Below are 15,877 nucleotides of genomic sequence, written 5' to 3'. Positions count from 1 at the left end.
GGCGGAGCTTGCAGTGAGCTGAGATCTGGCCACTGCCCTCCAGCCTGGGCGACAGAGCGAGACTCCGTCTCAAAAAAAAAAAAAGAAAAAAAAAAAACAAAGAAGAAACAAACAAAAATCAAATTCGGGAGTGGAAATACAGTAGTCGAAGTAAAAACTTCGTTAGGCTGCAAAAACATCAGACTGAAGAATCACAGAAAAAAATATAGCACAAATAAAGATATGTTACTCAGAGTATCATCTCAAAGAAAAAAAAACAAAGAAAAGCAAACAACAATATATATATATTATATATATATATATATATATATATTGTTGTTTGCATATATATATATATTGTTGTTTGCTTTTCTTTGTTGTTATATATTTACACAGTCTCACCTGTTGTCCAGGCTGGAGTACAGTGGCACAATTGTGGCTCACTGTAACCTCCATCTCTCAAGCTCAAGTGATTCTCATGCTTCAAACTTTCAAGTACCTGGGACTACTGATAGGCATCACCACACCTGGCTAATTTTTGTATTTTTAGTAGAGATGGGGTTTCATCTTTTTGGCCTGCCTTGTCCCAAACTCCTGGCCTCAAGTGATCTGCCCACCTCGGCCTCCCAGAGTTCTGGGATTATAGGTGTGAGCCACTATACCTGGCCAAGAAAAGCAAACAGATTCTAATAAATTTGTGGGATACTATCAAGTGATCAAGGAGAAAAATATACAAACTATTGGAGGTTCGTACATAGAAGACAGAGGATCGGAATATGCAATTGAACTAAGAATTTCTTTTTTTTTTTTTTTTTTTTTTTTTGAGACGGAGTCTTGCTCTGTCATCCAGGCTGGAGTGCAGTGGCTGGATCTCAGCTCACTGCAAGCTCCGCCTCCCGGGTTTATGCCATTCTCCTGCCTCAGCCTCCCGAGTAGCTGGGACTACAGGCGCCCACCACCTCGCCTGGCTAGTTTTTTGTATTTTTTAGTAGAGACGGGGTTTCACGGTGTTAGCCAGGATAGTCTCGATCTCCTGACCTCGTGATCCGCCCGTCTTGGCCTCCCAAAGTGCTGGGATTACAGGCTTGAGCCACCGCGCCCGGCCTGAACTAAGAATTTCTAAAAGGTCCCAAATCGGAAGAAAAAAAGTATATATAAATTAAAAAAACTTGACCACTCTAACTAAAATTGACCCAAGGCCATTCACAAAGAGACACAATTAAAATTACTTTTAATTGATTTTACTTTTTAATGGATTTTGCTAAGAACTACTCTTTAGTAAAAGTCACCTCCAAAAATAAAGGAGTAATTTAGACTTTCCTAGATAAAGAAGAGATGAGAAAGTTCATTAGTACTCTAGATCTGTCTAAAAAGAAATGCTAAAGGGAGTTCTTCAAGATGAAATAAAAGGACCCAAGACAGTACACTAACCAAAATGAAAATATAAGTTTAGCATTAATGGTCATTAAATGATCACATATGCAAGCATGTGTTCATGTATTTTCATTTGAAACTTGACTTTTAATTCATTCCTAGCATTTAAAAGGCAAAATCACTTAAAATGCACTATAAGTTTATGTTAATAAAACATAACATATATAGAAGTAATTTATGCCATTAATAACATAAAGTCAGAGCCAAATTATGAAGTAGTTTTCTGTGTATGATCAAAGTTAAACTGTTAACATTTTAAAGTAGAATTTTCAACTTAGAATATTTTACATAACTGGAATGGTAACCACAAAAGAAAATCTACAGAACATACACAGAAGGAGATGAGATGGGAATCAAAGCACATTACTACAAAAAAAATCAACAAAACACAAAAGCCGATAGGAAGAGAGGTATGCAGGACAAAATTCTACAAGATGTTACAAGATCTACAGATGGTATGTAACAATATGCAACAATAAGAACTTCTCTATGAGTACTTCAAATCTAAATGATGTAACTTTAGAATCAGAAGAAAATAGGATTCAACTGATGTCTGTCCACAAGAGAACCCCTTAACTCTAAGGACATACACAGAATGAAATTCAAAGGATGGAAAAGATATTCCATGCAAATGTTAATCATCAGTACACAAGGTGGCTATGTTAATATCAAAGAAAACAGACTATTGCTGGGCACGGTGGCTCACCGCAATCACAATGCTGTAATCCAAACACTTTGGGAAGCTGAGGCAGGCAGACCATGAAGTCAGGGGTTCAAGACCATCCTGACCAACAAGAGGCAGAGGTTGTGGTGATCCTAGATCACGCTATTGCACCCCAGCCTGGGCAACAAGAGCGAAATTCTCTCTCAAAATAGAGAGGCTGGGCGCGTTGGCTCACTCCTGTAATCCCAGCACTTTGGGAGGCCGAGGAGGGCGGATCATGAGGTCAAAAGATCGAGACCATTCGGGCCAACGTGGTGAAGCTCCGTCTCTAGTAAAACTGTAAAATTATCTGGGCGTGGTCGTGAGCCACCACGCCTGGCCAAATGCTGTATATTTCATTTATCTCATACATCAGAAGGTAGTGATCTTAACATGTATTTCAGTTCTGATATTGTGTGCTGGTGGTTAAGTAGAAGTTGTGGCTTTGTTCTTCAGAGGGAATTGTTCAGAATTCTGTAGGCTGTATAAATGTAGTCATTTGCTTGCTGGTTTTATCATGGGTTACAACATTTTATTAATTTTATAATTTTATATATGGCTTTTGGTACATGGTATGCAATATAACTGACACACTCCACTCGTTAATGTCACAAGTGCCACCGGGTGCAGTGACCCACACCTGTGATCCCAGAACTTTGGGAAGCTGAGGTGGGTGGATTACTTGAGGTCAGGACCAGCCGGACCAACATGGTGAAGCCCCATCTTTACTAAAACACAAAACTAGCCAGGCAGGCATAGTGGTGCGTGCCTGTGATCCCAGGTATTCAGGAGTGTGAGGCAGGACAATCACTTCAACCCAGAAGGGAGAGGTTGCAGTGAACTGAGATTCCGCCATGGCACTCCAAGCTGGAGTGCAAGACTCCATCTCAAAAAAATAAAATATGAGAAGTTTAAAACATCACTAAGTGCCTGTTCTGTGTGGACATAGGTAATTTTATGACATTTATTCAGAAAATATTGTATTAACATTCTTTTTTTTTTTTTTGAGACAGAGTCTCACTTTGTCGCCCAGGCTGGAGTGCAGTGGTGCAATCTCGGCCTACTGCAACCTCTGCCTCCCAGGTTCAAGTGATTCTTGTGCCTCAGCCTCCCAAGTAGCTGGGACTACAGGCACAGGCCACCACACCTGTCTAATTTTGTAATCTTTTATTATCTTCTCAGTGCTGTAATTGTTTGACAATACAGAATTTCCAGTGCTTTTGGTTATCCTTACATGAGCTTGCTGTGTATTATTTACCAATATAGTATATTGTGTGCATTTTTTTTAGCATTTATTTGTATACAGTAAATATGGTTTAAATATGAAGAATATATATTTTCTCTTCATTGATGTGACACTGATATGTTCTTTGCAAATTGTCATACACTTTAGGGTCATGGTGGAAATATACTCCTTACTTTAGGCTTACACATGTTTGTGCTCTGTCAGTGTTTTGTCATGTTATAGAAAATAGACTTTCTTTTTTTTGAGACAGAATCTTGCTCTGTCACCCAGGCTGGAGTGCAGTGGCGCGATCTCGGCTTACTGCAAGCTCCGCCTCCCAGGTTCACGCCATTCTCCTGCCTCAGCCTCCCGAGTAGCTGGGACTACAGGTGCCCGCCACCGTGCCTGGCTAATTTTTTGTATTTTAGTAGAGATGGGGTTTCACCGTGTTAGCCAGGATGGTCTTGATCTCCTGACCTCATGATCCGCCTGCCCTGGCCTCCCAAAGTGCTGGGATTACGGGCGTGAGCCGCTGTGCCTGGCCAGAAAATAGACTTTCATAGAATTGATTTGAAGGACATGTAATTGCCCTTTATTTATTAAAGAATCTACTCCTTTTGTGTTCTTAAACTTTGAAGATCATTTTGGGAACTTCAAAATAAGTATTGTTTTGTGTGTCATATTTACACACTTCAGTATGATTGACCATCTGTACTTAATTGGAAACCTATTGGTGTTTATATTTTGTAGATATCACTTCCANAGACAGTACACTAACCAAAATGAAAATATAAGTTTAGCATTAATGGTCATTAAATGATCACATATGCAAGCATGTGTTCATGTATTTTTCATTTGAAACTTGACTTTTAATTCATTCCTAGCATTTAAAAGGCAAAATCACTTAAAATGCACTATAAGTTTATGTTAATAAAAACATAACATATATAGAAGTAATTTATGCCATTAATAACATAAAGTCAGAGCCAAATTATGAAGTAGTTTTCTGTGTATGATCAAAGTTAAACTGTTAACATTTTAAAGTAGAATTTTCAACTTAGAATATTTTACATAACTGGAATGGTAACCACAAAAAGAAAATCTACAGAACATACACAGAAGGAGATGAGATGGGAATCAAAGCACATTACTACAAAAAAAATCAACAAAACACAAAAGCCGATAGGAAGAGAGGTATGCAGGACAAAAATTCTACAAGATGTTACAAGATCTACAGATGGTATGTAACAATATGCAACAATAAGAACTTCTCTATGAGTACTTCAAATCTAAATGATGTAACTTTAGAATCAGAAGAAAATAGGATTCAACTGATGTCTGTCCACAAGAGAACCCCCTTAACTCTAAGGACATACACAGAATGAAATTCAAAGGATGGAAAAAGATATTCCATGCAAATGTTAATCATCAGTACACAAGGTGGCTATGTTAATATCAAAGAAAACAGACTATTGCTGGGCACGGTGGCTCACCGCAATCACAATGCTGTAATCCAAACACTTTGGGAAGCTGAGGCAGGCAGACCATGAAGTCAGGGGTTCAAGACCATCCTGACCAACAAGAGGCAGAGGTTGTGGTGATCCTAGATCACGCTATTGCACCCCAGCCTGGGCAACAAGAGCGAAATTCTCTCTCAAAAATAGAGAGGCTGGGCGCGTTGGCTCACTCCTGTAATCCCAGCACTTTGGGAGGCCGAGGAGGGCGGATCATGAGGTCAAAAGATCGAGACCATTCGGGCCAACGTGGTGAAGCTCCGTCTCTAGTAAAACTGTAAAAATTATCTGGGCGTGGTCGTGAGCCACCACGCCTGGCCAAATGCTGTATATTTCATTTATCTCATACATCAGAAGGTAGTGATCTTAACATGTATTTCAGTTCTGATATTGTGTGCTGGTGGTTAAGTAGAAGTTGTGGCTTTGTTCTTCAGAGGGAATTGTTCAGAATTCTGTAGGCTGTATAAATGTAGTCATTTGCTTGCTGGTTTTATCATGGGTTACAACATTTTATTAATTTTTATAATTTTATATATGGCTTTTTGGTACATGGTATGCAATATAACTGACACACTCCACTCGTTAATGTCACAAGTGCCACCGGGTGCAGTGACCCACACCTGTGATCCCAGAACTTTGGGAAGCTGAGGTGGGTGGATTACTTGAGGTCAGGACCAGCCGGACCAACATGGTGAAGCCCCATCTTTACTAAAAACACAAAAACTAGCCAGGCAGGCATAGTGGTGCGTGCCTGTGATCCCAGGTATTCAGGAGTGTGAGGCAGGACAATCACTTCAACCCAGAAGGGAGAGGTTGCAGTGAACTGAGATTCCGCCATGGCACTCCAAGCTGGAGTGCAAGACTCCATCTCAAAAAAATAAAAATATGAGAAGTTTAAAAACATCACTAAGTGCCTGTTCTGTGTGGACATAGGTAATTTTATGACATTTATTCAGAAAAATATTGTATTAACATTCTTTTTTTTTTTTTTTGAGACAGAGTCTCACTTTGTCGCCCAGGCTGGAGTGCAGTGGTGCAATCTCGGCCTACTGCAACCTCTGCCTCCCAGGTTCAAGTGATTCTTGTGCCTCAGCCTCCCAAGTAGCTGGGACTACAGGCACAGGCCACCACACCTGTCTAATTTTTGTAATCTTTTATTATCTTCTCAGTGCTGTAATTGTTTGACAATACAGAATTTCCAGTGCTTTTGGTTATCCTTACATGAGCTTGCTGTGTATTATTTACCAATATAGTATATTGTGTGCATTTTTTTTAGCATTTATTTGTATACAGTAAATATGGTTTAAATATGAAGAATATATATTTTTCTCTTCATTGATGTGACACTGATATGTTCTTTGCAAATTGTCATACACTTTAGGGTCATGGTGGAAATATACTCCTTACTTTAGGCTTACACATGTTTGTGCTCTGTCAGTGTTTTGTCATGTTATAGAAAATAGACTTTCTTTTTTTTGAGACAGAATCTTGCTCTGTCACCCAGGCTGGAGTGCAGTGGCGCGATCTCGGCTTACTGCAAGCTCCGCCTCCCAGGTTCACGCCATTCTCCTGCCTCAGCCTCCCGAGTAGCTGGGACTACAGGTGCCCGCCACCGTGCCTGGCTAATTTTTTGTATTTTTAGTAGAGATGGGGTTTCACCGTGTTAGCCAGGATGGTCTTGATCTCCTGACCTCATGATCCGCCTGCCTTGGCCTCCCAAAGTGCTGGGATTACGGGCGTGAGCCGCTGTGCCTGGCCAGAAAATAGACTTTCATAGAATTGATTTGAAGGACATGTAATTGCCCTTTATTTATTAAAGAATCTACTCCTTTTGTGTTCTTAAACTTTGAAGATCATTTTTGGGAACTTCAAAATAAGTATTGTTTTTGTGTGTCATATTTACACACTTCAGTATGATTGACCATCTGTACTTAATTGGAAACCTATTGGTGTTTATATTTTGTAGATATCACTTCCAAATGCATGATAAAGGATGTCTTGTCAACAGGGCAGGGCAATATGGAAGTGTTCTACACAGGGGCATTGCAAAGACATGTAAGTCATCACATTGGAGATTTTTGCTTCCAGGATATTGAGAAAGAAATTCATGACATTGATTTTCAGTGTCAAGAAGATGAAAGAAATGGCCATGAAGCACCCATGACAAAAATTAAAATCTTGACTGGTAGTACAGACAGTTATGATCAAAGGCATGCTGGAAACAAGCCTGTTAATGACCAGCTTGGATCAAGCTTTTATTCGTATCTGCCTGAACTCCACTTATTTCAGATCAAAGGTATAATTGCTAATCAACTTGAGAAATCTACTAATGATGCTCCCTTGGATTCAGCATCCCAAAGAATTTCTTGTAGGCCTCAAATCCATATTTCTAATAACCATGGGAATAATTCCCTAACTTCTTCATTACTCACAGAAGAACAGGAAGTACACGAGAGAAACATCTTTCCAATGTAATGAGAGTGACAAAGCCTTTACTTATAGCTCACTCTTAAGGAAACACGAGATAATCAATTTAGGAGACAAACCATATAAACGTGATGTATGTGGCAAGCTCTTTCATCACAAGCAGTACCTCGCATGCCATCAGAGATGCCACACGGGTGAGAAACCTTACAAGTGTAATGAGTGTGGCAAGTCCTTCAGTCAGGTGTTATCCCTTACATGCCATCATAGACTTCATACTGGAGTGAAAACTTACAAGTGTAATGAGTGTGGCAAGATCTTTGGTCAAAATTCAGCCCTTGTAATTCATAAGGCAATTCATAGTGGAGAGAAACTTTACAAGTGTAATGTATGTGGGAAGGCTTTTAATCAACAGTCACACCTTTCACATCATCATAGACTTCATACTGGAGAGAAACCTTGCAAACGTGAAGAATGTGAGAACGTTTTCAGCCAGAAATCAACCCTTGAGACACATAAGAGAATTCATACTGGAGAGAAACCATACAAATGTAAGGTTTGTGACACAGCTTTCACGTGTAATTCACAGCTGACTTGGCATAGAAAAATTCACACTACAGAGAAAACTTACAAGTGTAATGAGTGCGGCAAGACCTTCAGTCGCAGGTCATCCCTTCTACGCCATCATAAACTTTATAGTGGTGAGAAACCTTACAAGTGTAATGAGTGCAGCAAGACCTTCAGTCGCAAGTCATACCTTGTATACCATCTTACACTTCATACTGGAGAGAAATCTTACAAATGTATGGTTTGTGACAAGGCGTTCGTGCGTAATTCAGACCTTACAGGACATACTAGAATTCACAGTGCAGAGAAACCTTACAAGTGTAATGAATGTGGGAAGGATTTTAATCGACAAGCCCACCTTTCCCATCATCACAGACTTCATACTGGAGAGAAGCCTTACAAATGTAAAGTTTGTGACAAGGCTTTCACGTGTCATTGCTATCTGGCAAACCATGCTATAATTCATACTGGAGAGAAACCTTACAAGTGTAATGAGTGTGGCAAGACCTTCAGTGACAAGTCATCCCTTGTATGGCATCGTAGACTTCATGGTGGAGAGAAATCTTAAAAATGTAAGGTTTGTGACAAGGCTTTCATATGTCATTCCTATGCAGCAAAACATACTAGAATTCATAGTGGAAGGAAACCTTACAAGTGTAATGAGTGCAGCAAGACCTTCAGTCTGAGGTCAAACCTTGTATGCCATTGTAGAGTTCATAGTGGTGAGAAACCTTACAAGTGTAATGAGTGCGGCAATATCTTCCGTCACTGGATATCCCTTGTATGCCATCGTAGACTTCATACTGGAGAGAAATCTTACAAATGTAGGTTTGTGACAAGGCTTTTGTGCGTAATTCATACCTGACAAGACATACTAGAATTCACACTGCAGAGAAACCTTACAAGTGTAATGAATGTGGGAAGACTTTTAATGAACAATCACACCTTTCATGTCATCATAGAATTCATACTGGAGAGAAACCTCACAAATGTGAAGCACGTGACAAAGTTTTCAGTCACAAATCACACCTTAAAAGACATAGGAGAATTCACACTGGAGAGAAACCTTACAAGTGTTATGAGTGTGGCAAAACCTTTAGTGATAGGTCAACACTTATTCACCATCAGGCAATTCATGGTGTAGGGAAACTTGACTAATGTGACGATTGTCACAAAGTCTTCAGGAACTCTACAATGATTGGAAATCACTGGAGAATACATAATGAAGAGAGATCTTGCAACTGTAATAAATGTGGCAAAGTTTTCAGACATCGTTTGTACATTGCAGTTCATTGGCAAACTCATGCTGCAGAGAAACATTACAAATGTCATGACTGGCAAGGTCTTCAGTCAAGTTTCATCTTATGCAAAACATAGGAGAATTCATACAGGAGAGAAAGCTCACTAGTGTGATGATTGTGGCAAAGCCTTTACTTCACATTCATTAGACATCAGAGAATCCATACTGGACAGAAATCTTACAAACGTCGTAAGTGTGGCAAGGTCTTTAGTCGGAGGTCACTCTTTGCAGAACATCAGAAAATTCATTTTTGAGATAACTGTTCCCAATGCAATGACTGTAGCAAACCATCAAGCATTTATTGACATTAGAGTCAATTCAGCATTGACTTGAGTTTGTGTTGACTTAACATTGAGTTCAAGCCTTAATTGACATTAAAGTGTTTATGTTAAGAGGATTGGGCCAGGTGTGGTGGCTCAGGCCTGTAATCCCAGCACGTTGGGAGGCCAAAGCATGTAGATTACTTGAGGTCAGGAGTTTGAAACCAGCATGGCCAACAGATGTGAGCCACTTTTCCCAGCCTGCTTTTTTGTTTCTTATTTTCTTTTTCTTTCTTTCTTTCTTCTTCTTCTTTTTTTTTTTTTGAGATGGAGTGTCGCTCTTGTTGCCCAGGCTGGAATGCAATGGTGCGATCTTGGCTCACTGCAACCTCCGCCTCCCGGGTTCAAGCCATTCTCCTGCCTAAGCCTCCCTAGTTGCTGAGATTACAGGCATGTGCCACCACGCTCGGCTAATCTTTTATATTTTTAGTAGAGACAGGGTTTCTCCATATTGGTCAGGCTGGTCTCGAACTCCCGACCTAAGGTGATCCACCCACCTTGGCCTCCCAAAGTGATGAGATTACAGGGATGAGTCACTGCGCCCGGCCTTCTTTCTTCTTTTCTTTCTTCTTCTTCCTCCTCCTCCTCTTCTTCTTCTTCTTCTCCTCCTCCTCCTCCTCCTCTTCTCCTCCTCCTCCTCCTCCTCCTTCTTCTCCTTTTTGAGATAGTAGTTTTTTAAAGAGGTAGTACTTTTTTGAGACTACTTTTTAAAAGGGATAGCAGGCTGGCTGCAGAAGCTCACGCCTGTAATCCCAGCACTTTGGGAGGTCGAGGCTGGCAGATAACGAGGTCAGGATATCGAGACCGTCCTGGCTAAAACAGTGAAACCCCGTCTCTACTAAAAATACAAAAAATTAGCCGGGCATGGTGGTGGGCGCCTGTAGTCCCAGCTACTCAAGAGACTGAGGCAGGAGAATGGTGTGAACCTGGGAGGCGGAGCTTACAGTGAGCTGAGATCGTGCCACTGCACTCCAGCCTGGGTGACAGAGCGAGAGTCTGAATAAAAAAAAAAAAAGAAAAAAAAAGAAAAGGATATCAAAGCCGGACGTGGTGTCTCATCTCTGCAATCACAGCACTTTGGTAGACCGAAGTAAGTGAATCACCTAAAGTCGGAAGTTCAAGAGCACCCTGGCTAACATGGTGAAACCCCGTCTATAGTAAAAATACAAAAGTTAGAGGTGGTGGTATGTACCTTTAGTTCCAGCTATTTGGGAGGCTGAGACATGACAGTCGCTTAAATCTGGGAGGCAGAGGTTTCCATGAGACAAAATCTTTCCACGGTAGTACAGCCAGAGTGGCAGAGTGAATCTTCATCTCAAAAAAACAAACAAAAAAATGAAAAAAAAAGAGACATCAAAAATGTTTTCGTTCTCGTTGTATAAAAGACTTCCTTTTTTCCTTCTGGTTTCTCTTCATTTCTCTATTTTTTGATTTTTTGTTTTTTTGCAGTTTGAGTTTGAGATAAATCTTAGTTTTCAAAATTTTATTTCTTAATCCATAATGACTTCTGAAAGATGCCTTTGCAGCATCCTGTAATCAGCTCGTATCATTCATTTCTGTACTTGTCTATTTTCCAGTTATTTTCTGGTTGACCCCAGAATTCGTTAGTTTTTTTTTTTTTTTTTTTTTTACAACAGTTTCAAAATAGTTGCTGTTTGAAATTAGCATCCAGTTCAGATCGAGGTCTGCATGCTTTCTAGTCTTTGTTATTTATTGGAAGACTTTGGTACCTAATACTTAAGTTTGACTGTTTCAGTGTGTACTTGGTAAAGATGTCAGGGACTTTATTTATTTATTTATTTAGACAGAATCGTGCTCTGTCCGCAGACTGGGGTGCAGTGGCGTGATTTCAGCTCACTGCAACCTTTGCCTCCTGGGTTCAAGTGATTCCACTGCCTCAGCTTCCTGACTAGCTGGGACTACAGGCATGCACCACCACGCCCAGCTAATATTTTGTATTTTAGTAAAGATGGGGTTCACCATGTTGTCCAGGATGGTCTCAATCTCCTGACCCCGTGATCCACCCGCCTCAGCCTCCCAAAGTGCTGGGATTAAAGGCATGAGCCACTGCGCCCGGCCAGATATCAGTGACCTTTTAATTAACATCAAAATGTAGTTTAACCAGTTAGTCTGTTTTTCAGTTTTCTTTCTTTCGGTCATTTGTTAAAATCTTGAGCTGGGAGCTATTTATTACGTGTTTCCCTCAAGGCCCTGTGGGCCAAATTGTTGAAATATGGGCTGGCGTGGCATAGAACACTGCTCCAAAAGCATCCATGTATTCAATTCTTTTATTTTTTTTTGAAATGGAGTCTCACTCTGTCACCTTGGATGAAGTGCAGTGGTGCGATCTCAGCTCACTGCAACCTCTGTCTCTTTGGATCAAGTCATTCTCTTCACTCAGTCTCCTGAGTAGCTGGAATTACAGGCACCCAGTAGCATGCCTGGCTAATTTTTGTATTTTTAGTAGAGATGGGGTTTCACCATGTTTGTCAAGCTGTTCTCCAATTCCTGACCTCGTGATCTGCCTGACTCGGCCTCCCAATGTGCTGGGATTACAGGCATGAGCCACCGTGCCCAGCCTCTTTTTATTTTTCTTTTAGATGGAGTTTCACTGTTTTTGTTCAGGCTAGAATGCAATAGTGTGATCTGGTGTCACTCAAACGTCTGCCTCCTGGGTTCAAGTGATTCTCCTGCCTCAGCCTACAGATTAGTTGGGATTACAGGTGCCCTGCACCATTCCCGGTTAATTTTTTGCATTTTTAGTAGAGACAAGGTTTCACCATGTTGGCCAGGTTGATCTCTAACTCTTGACTTCAGGTGATCTGCCCACCTCGACCTCCCAAAGTGCTGGGATTACAGGCGTGAGCCACCGTGCGTGACCACTCATGTATTCTTGATTGAAATAATCTGCTTATGTCTTAGTTCTACAGCTGACCTTCTTTCACTGTTTTCAAGGTAAATAACTGTGTGTTCACACTTCTGCATTTTATAAATGTTACTGTGATTTTCTTGTAAGGAAGAAATAACTGTCAGGAATCAATGTCATCAGAACCTTCCAAAAGAAGTTTCTTTAGCCCAGGTATGTGTAAGATGCTTCTCTAATTTTCAAGGATGGGGGTGGTAAGACCAACCCTTCCCATTACCCTTTCCAGCCCCCCAATGTAAGAATTCAGGCACAACTTCTCACTCATCTCAGACCTTCTCAGGGTAACTTGCTGAAAATGTCTTCCAATCTGAGCCCCAGTGAGCCTCCCTGCAACTTGGCGATGAGGGGCTTGACCGGAAAAGCTCAACCCGAGTGACCCTGGCCCCTGAAATGATTGGCAAAATGGATTGCGTGTCTGGATGTGGCTTTTCTTTTCTTTTCTTCTTTTTTCTTTTTTGAGGAGAGGAGTACCCAGTTGTAATTAGAATTTTCAATGGGTTGCAGTACCCTAAAAATAAGAAAAGCAGAAGAATGGAAGAAACAGAGGTGTAGACTCAGACACAGAGACCATCTTCGGGGCCTTTCTCTGTATGAGGATATCACAGCGAAATCTAAAGCAGTCATGTCAGTCCCTGGCAGCGAACCCTCCACCGGCTTCCCGTGTTCCCCAGGACAAAAGCCCAACTCCTCACTGTGGCTCCACAGCCCTGTGTCCAGGGCCCCTGCCAGTGTCCAGCCTCCTCCTGGGAGCTTGCCCACATCTCCTGACTCCCTCTGCCCTGGTCACATTTGCTTTTCTCTTTTCCCAAACGTCAAAATCCTTCCTGTCTCAGGTCATTTTCCCTGCTCTTACCCTATGTAACCTGTCGCTTTCCCTCCACTCAGATGACTCCCATGCCCTCCCACCCCCATCTGAAGTTCCCTCTGCCCATCAGTCTGTATCATATTACTCAGGTTTTATTATCTCTGCATCAATCACATCAGAAATGCGCCTTTTTTTTTTTTTTTGAGACAGAGTCATTATATCGTCCAGGCTGTGATTGCAATCTGATCTTGTGATCTTGGCTCACTGCCACCTCTGTCTCCTGGGTTCAAGCAATTCTTGTGCCTCTGCCTCCCAAGTAGCTGAGATTACAGGTGTGTGCCACCACACCAGGCTAATTTTTGTATTTTTACTTTTATTTTATTGTATTGTATTGTATTTTTGAGTCTTAGTCTGTCGCCAAGACTGGAGTATAGTGATGTGATCTGGGCTCACTCCAACTTTTACCTCCCAGGTTCAAGTGATTCTCCTACCTCAGTCTCCCGAGTAGCAGGGATTACAGACCATTACCACCTCCGGCTACTTTTTGTGTATTTAGTAGAGACAGGGTTTCACCATGTTGGCCAGACTGGTCTTGATCTGCTTACCACAAGTAATCAGCACACCTCGGCCTTCCAGAGTGCTAGTATTACAGGCATGACCCACCACACCTGGCCCATTTTTTCTATTTTTAGTAGAGACAGGGTTTCACCATGTTGGCCAGGCTGGTCTCAAACTCCTGAGCTCAAGTGATCCTCCCACTTCAGCCTCCTAAGTAGCTGAGACCACAGATGTGCAGATGTGCACCACAATACCTGACTAAATTTTTGTATTTTTGGTAGAGATGGGGTTTCACCATGTTGCCCGGGCTGGTCTCAAACTCCTGAACTCAAGTGATCTACCCACCTTGCCCTCCTAGAGTGCCGGGATGACAGGCATGAGCCACCGCACCCAGCATCTGCATGGGATTTGGTCAGGGATGGGTCTGTGCCTTGAAGGGGAGCTCATTCCAGCCCAGCTCCCCATTGCTGCAGCGTGTGTGGAGGCTTTTCCAGGAGGGGAGCCAGAGTTTTCCTGTAGGAGTTTATCATCCTTGGTTTGGAGGGCAGCAGAAGGGACTGTATTTCCTCAGGGTGAGGTCTCCTTTGTGTTAGGCCTCTGAGCCCAAGCTAAGCCATCATATTCCCTGTGACCTGCACATATACATCCAGATGGCCTGAAGCAATTGAAGATCCACAAAAAAAGTGAAAATAGCCTTAACTGATGACGTTTCACCGTTGTGATTTGTTTCTACCCCACTGTCACTGATCAATGTGCTTTGTAATCTCCCCTACCCTTAAGAAGGTTCTTTGTAATTCTCCCCACCATTGAGAATGTACTTTGTGAGATCCACCCCCTGCCCTTGAAACATTGCTCCTAACTCTACCACCTATTGCAAAGCCTGTAAGAATTAATGATAATCCCACCACCCTTTGCTGACTCTCTTTTCGGACTTACCTGCCTGCACCCAGGTGAAATAAACAGACTCGTTGCTCACACAAAGCCTGTTTGGTGGTCTTTTCACACGGACGTGCATGTCACTTTGTATGTGTGGTTGTGTTACAGGGAGTGGGTGTGTTGATTACGAGCAATAAACAACACACTTTTAACATTCAGGATTGATTTCCAAAGGCTCTTGGTATGTGAGGAAGAAATCCGGAAGAGGAAGAGGAAAGCAAAGGAGACAGAAATGGCTCTTCCTCAAGTGAGATGATATTCTCGGTGGATTGTTCTGTCTCTTTCTTCTCAGCAACGCTGGGCCTTGGTGTTGGGAATCTTCTCTGAGTCTCAAGTGTCCTGCCTGACAGTTTTGCTGACACTCACCCATGCCTTCCCTCATTCCCTCTCATTTCGCTTAGATTCCATCTCTTTTGATCGAGTGACATGAACTTGGGAAGAGGTGGCACAGGGCCAGGGCCTAGGCCTGGGCCTGGGAAGGGCTCACACCCAGACATGGATGGAGATGGGGTGAGGGTCCCGTGGTGTCAGTGCTGTTGGGCAGCAGGGATTGTTCAGGGGCCACATCTGGATGCACTGTCAGCTCTCTGTGGACCAGGATTAGAGCAACTGCCAATGGAAGTCACGTATCAATGTGCACTAAGTACGTGTAAATTCTAGAAAAGGAAACCAAAAAGGGAAAATCTTTTCTTCCTTATTTTGTACTACATTTTAGGTAATTGAGTGAGTTACTGTGTTTCTGACTCCAAAAATCTTACTAATTATAATGGAAAGTTCATACACAGACATGAATGATACAAGGTGTTTTTCTCCATCATTAAGAATAGGAAATCTGCCGGGCGCAGTGGCTCAAGCCTGTAATCCCAGCACTTTGGGAGGCCGAGACGGGCGGATCACGAGGTCAGGAGATCGAGACCATCCTGGCTAACATGGTGAAACACCGTCTCTACTAAAATACAAAAAATTAGCCGGGCGCGGTGGCGGGTGCCTGTAGTCCCAGCTACTCAGGAGGCTGAGGCAGGAGAATGGCGTGAACCCGGGAGGTGGAGCTTGCAGTGAGCCGAGATTGCGTCACTGCACTCTAGCCTGGACGACAGAGCGAGACTCCGCCTCAAAAAAAAAAAAAAAAAAAAAAAAAAAAAAATCTGCCTAAACCCCCAAAAGGGCAAAAATTTGAAAAACCTTT

The 15,877-nt window shown here is 42.1% G+C and overlaps 1 protein-coding gene across 1 annotated transcript in view; it reads left to right on the top strand.

The window, feature by feature from the left end:
• LOC108523628 (zinc finger protein 611-like) overlaps nt 1–9,400 on the top strand; it is a 41,056-nt gene extending 31,656 nt beyond the window's left edge. The window contains 5 exon segments of the mRNA XM_017864318.1: nt 6,822–7,299; nt 7,301–8,375; nt 8,436–8,670; nt 8,673–8,974; nt 9,302–9,400. Coding sequence (XP_017719807.1) covers nt 6,822–7,299; nt 7,301–8,375; nt 8,436–8,670; nt 8,673–8,974; nt 9,302–9,400 — 2,189 coding nt within the window.
• The last annotated feature ends 6,477 nt before the right edge of the window (nt 9,401–15,877 follow it).

Source organism: Rhinopithecus bieti, unplaced genomic scaffold, assembly GCF_001698545.2.
Source record: "Rhinopithecus bieti isolate Rb0 unplaced genomic scaffold, ASM169854v2 scaffold_2723, whole genome shotgun sequence".
Classification (NCBI taxonomy): Eukaryota; Metazoa; Chordata; class Mammalia; order Primates; family Cercopithecidae; genus Rhinopithecus; species Rhinopithecus bieti.
The sequence above is the reverse complement of the archived record's forward strand: the minus strand, read 5'-3'. Positions and strand labels throughout refer to the sequence as shown.